The 6,383-nt window shown below is 31.3% G+C and overlaps 1 protein-coding gene across 3 annotated transcripts in view; it reads right to left on the reverse strand.

The window, feature by feature from the left end:
• Positions 1–1,328, reverse strand: part of LOC108783405 (protein FAM195B) — a 2,750-nt gene extending 1,422 nt beyond the window's left edge. For 2 of the 3 annotated variants that reach the window (XM_018551973.1, XM_018551965.1), the window contains exon 1: positions 1,086–1,328. In XM_018551973.1, the coding sequence (XP_018407475.1) occupies positions 1,086–1,090 (5 nt within the window). In that variant the 5' untranslated portion in view covers positions 1,091–1,328. Of the gene's footprint in view, positions 1–164; positions 223–1,085 lie in introns of those variants that run through there. The other variant, XM_018551982.1, reaches the window with a different exon arrangement.
• Positions 1,329–6,383: the final 5,055 nt, after the last annotated feature.

Consider the following 6,383-nt stretch of genomic DNA (forward strand, 5'->3'; position numbering starts at 1 on the left):
AAAAAAAAAAAAAAAAAAAAAAAAATAGACCTACTTCGATAAAGTTCACACCATTCGGAAAAGAAAGACATAAAACAACTTAGCCTAACCTAATTTAAGATGTATTAAAATGTCAAGTGTGATTCTGACATCGATCATGCATCCATCTAGAAAAATTAACGCACCCATAATTAATTACGGGTTATGGCATAACGTAAACTTCGTGATAATTCGCAGAAGCGGTATTTCCCAGCGGCATTTCAGAAACGATCGTCGATCTACACATATTACATGAATTACTACGATCGAGACTCCAGCTCATAACTATCACGCACGTGATTCGATAATTTGCGATAATGTCGCCAAACCTCAATATGAACGCAGTGAAAATCACGCGACGACAATGCAGCTCTTTCGTGACAAGTGCTGCGGCACGCGTATCAGAATCCATACATACACAAAGGCATGTGTCTCTACGGGTTCAGCCATTTTCGAACCGTCATGTATACGCCTTGGCGATACACACATGCAATCCGTCAACAATTAGACGTGACACCATTCTCACACGCGACAAGCGTGATGTATGTGTGTGTGTATGTGTGTGTACGCGCGCGCGCACGTGTATTCACATGAAAGCCACGCGCGCTATTTAGATATACATATATAACATGGCACGTAGAAACACCCACGCATACACAGGCCAGATACCAGACATAGCGATGAAAAACCTATACATTCAAATATGCCCTAAAAAAACAGTAGATGAATATTTTCCAATGAAGAAATCTCCACAACGCCTGTGACTCTCCCGAATTAAATGCCCGAGGCGCGTACCAACACTCGGGGGTGAGCAGAAACGTCAGCGCGGGAAAGATGGCGGCTGATAAATGCGGATGCGCTTTCTCGTTCCCGCTCGAGAACGTTCTACCATTGCTCACGTTTCATAAAATAACCGTCGCGCGTCCCGTTCCGCTTTCACACGATCGACGACATGATGATCGCAAAAATGATTCGTAAGAAAGTGCAAGAGAGAGAGAGAGTGAAGCTAACACGAGGAGCGCGAGAATACTGTTCTCATCAGTTTGTCAGGTGTGAACGCTAAATACCTCATTTTTCCCAGTTCCGTGTCTCTCCCAGTCTCTCGACAACGATGTGGCTCGAACTGTCGACGTGACGGGTGACGCTGACCGGAACACGCAGCCTGCAGGTGGCTGCGTCGGGACGCAAACGGCGCACGAGGCTCCAGTGCCGCTGACAATAAGGGGAACTTAGCAGCCGTGACAAACGCACAGCTGTATCAAGCTTACCCTAAGCTACGGTGGCTGTCCGTGGCTGCTGTCAACAATCACAACGACACGACCTTTCGACGACGCGGAACGGTAACTCACGACTATTCACGAGTGGCGGCGCGCGATCAGAGAAAACGCAACCGAAACAGATGGAAACGAACAGAATCGTCGTTAGATGGCGCTCGGGTATCGGCGAGCATTGCGTGGTCGGTATTTTACCTACTTACAATATCTCGGGCAGTTGGATCTCTGGTTGGACTTCTAGGACCTTCTAGATTGGATTCTTTGGATCACAAAAGTTTATTTGAGTGGATAGGAATATGCCCGCATTTTAGATGGAAAAATATAAAGAGTAAGTTGAACTAAGATTAAAGTTAATTTTTTATACACTGCGAAAAAAAATTACTAAATTTTAATAAATATTTCTTTCAATAATCCTAGAAATATTTATTAAATGTAAACACATATATATATATATATATATTTAGATACAAAAATTTAGATACATTTAATAATTTTTTCTCAGTATACACATATATTAGTGAAAATGAACATTAATAATTCAAGTGAAAATTACAAAAATGAGCAAATTCAAATTAATAGATGCTGATCAATAAAATTGTAGATATTCCGGTTTAGGTACTCATTTTTGTAACATTTAAGCATTTATTTTTTAAATTTGAAACGTGACATTTCAAGGTTTAAAAAATATGTGTATTTACAGTGTGTGTGTTAATTAAAAAAGAACTACAGTCTCGTTTGAAACTGTTTCTCAACTAGATCATGTAATGATTAAAAATACACTAAAGTCAATTATTATTTTTTTAATTTTGCATTTTTCTTACAAAATTTTGTGCGTACAATTTTTTTTAAATTTTAAAATAAAAAGTCTACTTGATTTTGAAATAGAAAATATTAATTAATTTTTATATATAACGAAAAATTGTTATTAATATAGACAGTCTTTATTTTTATATTTCATCATTGAAATTCTCTCTTGAACATATAAGAAATCTTCGAGAAAATTTTAGAAATTCCTAAAACTAAATAATATTTTTTTAAATAATATTAAGTAAACTTTTTCCTTATTGCAAATAAATGTTTACTAAGCATATATTATTTGATTTAAGTAATAATTACTTTCCTTTTTCGAACAAATATTTATTGGCAGTATAAAAAGAAAGGTTTACTTATTATTGTTAATATTCAATAAAATATTACTTAAATTTAGAAATAGTTTTAGCGTATCATTTTTATCGAGACTTTAATCAGGATATTAACATCATAGAAATCTTAATCAATTTTTAAAAATTGATTAAGACAAATTAAAATTAACTTAATAAGATAAACTTAAATTAACAGAAACTAAAAATTGTATACACTTGAATTATTATGACTATGTAACGCTCAAATCAATTTTTTCGATGTTATATTTATGATGATAAAAATACTTAAAAGCTTATCGGTATAATCTAAGAAGAGATTGTAGGAAGAAAACTGCAATTAACTTTCGTTTCTTTCCGCCATCTCCGCAGTAGATTTTATCATCGGTTAAAGATATATCCGTAACACAATAGAATTGGAAAAACCGATATAGTACCACTCCTTATCACAAAACTTATTTGAAAACTTATCGTATTATCTGCAGCTTATCCTGTTTTCTTTTCTTTATTATCGAAATGTGAAAGCATCAAACATATTGTACCTATGTTATTTATTGTCGAATATACGTATACAATGAATTTTTCTTTCATACTTATTGGTGCAATACGAAAACTAAATCAGGTGTTTAATTTAAAGAAAAATATTCTATATGATAATATTTTATTTCTTTATTTTAATCATTGACATTTGGTAATTATGTGATCGCTTTTATTTATTTTATTTTTCCTATTTTTACAATTTTTAATTTTTTTTTATATTGAAATGACATTGTCGCACTCCAAAATTAAAATGTGTATTCACATTTTGTTTGTGTTTTATTTTATTAAATTTAATTTTATACTTCTAAAATTTACAAACGTAATTTTTTTACTCAATAATAAAATTTGAAGAAAATCTTTGAGATCTTTTTGCATTAGAATGTATATTTAGATAGTTATATTCGTCAACGTTTCTTTGAAATAAAATGCAACGTTTCAAAATTTAAAAAAATACGTGTCTTTATAGTGTTAATTAAGAAAGAACAAGTCGCTCTTTGAAACTATTTCTCAACTGTGTCGTAATGATTAAGAATGCATCACAAGTACATTTTGTATAATTAAATATAACTCATGTAGTTATTAAATAAAACAGTACTAGATTGTTAGATTTACGATAAAGAAACAATTACACAAGCTCTTGTTATCTCGACCGAATATAGTAATATATAATAAATATAGATACCAAATTTTTGTCAAAACATACTTGCATTTAACCAACATTAATATAATACATCTTTGTCATTAATTTTTTCCAATTTTTATCATTGTTGCTATCCGTCAAATAAATATTATATCACTGTATCACATTTTTTTCACGCTGTATTACGAATTTTTGCTATTACAAAGAAGGTGTCGGACTTAAAATTAAAAGAGAGAGAGAGAGAGAGAGAGAGAGAGAGAGAGAGAGGGAGAGAGAGAGAGAGAGAGATCGACATCTCTATAAGTTTCTCAATTTATAAAATTGTAACAAAAACTCTTTAAAAAATTTCTTGTGATTAAAAGAACTGATATTAGCAGTTGTAAAATGATTAATTAAACGTTTTTGCAACAAACATCATCAATAAACCATATCAGATTGTCATGCGTGTAGCCATAGGTCATGCTCGACAGAAAGAAGCACCGTATAATACCTATAACATTTATGAAATCGGACAAATGCGTATGCAATGTGGCAACAGGCGAGTGTACACATCGATTTCCAATGTGCACAATATACGCTCTGTTCGTCTCTATAGAAAGAAAGCCCATACTACAATCCTTCGTCCTTGCCTTCCTTTCTGGTCATATTAACCATGTGACCAATATGGCGAAGGGCGTATACGAATTTCCGGCATTTTTCTCCGCTTCACCGTAAGTGAACGCTGTGAGTTGCATTGATCAATATTGACTGCGCAAAAGAATTCGGTATATCGTCAGGTGTACCGTATATACATACAAGGTGTATATACATATAAGGGATACCATCGATTGAAGTTGAAGTTTCTTTTTGCATTGCAGTGTATACTGCGATTTATTATGTCATGCTGTGTCCAAGCTTTCGAGAAATTTCTTTTACGAGAAGTAAACATCCAGAATGCGTTATTTCTCAACTAATTTTTTGGACGTAGGTATTAGGAAGACTATATGTTTATGATCGATCATTCCTTTGTATAAATTTAAACAAGATATTTATTTAAAATTGTCATCTGTTTTAATTAACAAATTTAATTACATATACAAATGAATTCAGACTGAGCGACAGTGACTATAACAAATAATTTTTTACTTCAACGCGAATGGTATTAAGAAAAAAAATATAAATTTTATATTCCTTAATTAAAATAATAAGTCTATTCTTAAATAATAATAATATTGCCATCTATGGGCGATTTTTATACAAACTTAAATAAGCTCAACTTACATTCTAAGAATTTTTTTAAAGATATTTGGCATATATAATATTGCACTTTTTTCTAAATAAATTTTTTAATGAAAATTTCTTATAGCATACTGATCAAAAAAGCAAGCGTGGTGTAAGTATAGCTGATTAAAGCTTTGTAATATTATAAATATCGTCTGGTCATAAAATATTAATAAAATTATTTTCTTTTACTGTATTCTTATATATAAATATATATATACATATATATATATACACAATATTTATTTTGAGCTACAAAAATAACGATGAATAGAAAGAAAATATACGCAAAAAATAAGAGGAAAGGAGATAGATACTGATGACGTCCAGGACGACAAACTAGAAACCTCCACGGAATTTCATCCGACGAAATAAGATGTTGCTTGAGAGAGAAGGTAGAAGAAATGCTACGGAACTAACCGACATGTAACATTCAAACACCGTAGTAAAACATAATATTGCTTCACGTTTTATGAATACGTAAATGATGAATCCAATGGAATAACTAAAAGTTTTCAGTAATTGAGTGAGTTTTTATTTTTACCAGATAATTTATATTTTCTCATTTTTCAAGTTTTAAACAAAATAAGAGTTTAATAATTTGTATTTAATAACAAATGATTTTACGTTTAATATACATGCACATATTTAATGACATTGTTCCATTTAGATATGCATTATTGAATATTATCTTTTTAATTAAAACAATGTGTATAGAGGTACGTTTATCGCCTTAATGAAACTGCTGAGTAACTTATCTAGACACATTATTAAAGAATTTCGAAGGAAAAACCGAGATTTTCTACAATAAGCAACGCTGTTAGTTATCATCACTTCAAGAGTTGTTGTTACTTTCTATGATACTCATAATGATGTACCGTGCTCGTAATATTGTTGTAGAAAAAGTAATATTTTGTATTTTGGAGACGCGAAATATAATTAAATGAATAGCTTGATATAACTTAGTTGAACAGATTATTGTTAATGAGTTATAACATTTAATTATAAATTAAGTATTAATCTTTTTCACACAGATATTATATGTGTTGAGAAATGAAATTTATGATATAAAATTGTATTATACGCTAACATCATATCGTAAGACCGTTAGGGATTTGGAGTACGGTCTTTTTACATACGTATACAATTAAAACTAGAAATCATGCGAATTTCAAAACGTATATAAAAATATGCAGCCCCTTATCCATCGAAATAGAAACGAAGCGGAACAAATCCGAGAACGTATTGAAAAGAGCAACATTTTCCTCAATGCAAGTTCTTCCGTAGATTTTTATTCTATTTTTGCCACAGTCACATTCACAACGAATTCACTGTGCATTCGATACGTTTTGCACGTCCAAAAAATTTCGTTTATCGGTCAATGAACGCGAGGTCAAAAAGATTTTCAATAAATGGAAAAAGATGAACATTCAATCTTTCAACTATTAAAAGTATATATGTTCAATTAATTTATCTTGCAGATTTTAATTGTACAATGTGACTGCAAAATTT

Source organism: Cyphomyrmex costatus, unplaced genomic scaffold (assembly GCF_001594065.2).
Source record: "Cyphomyrmex costatus isolate MS0001 unplaced genomic scaffold, Ccosl1.0 scaffold10, whole genome shotgun sequence".
Classification (NCBI taxonomy): Eukaryota; Metazoa; Arthropoda; class Insecta; order Hymenoptera; family Formicidae; genus Cyphomyrmex; species Cyphomyrmex costatus.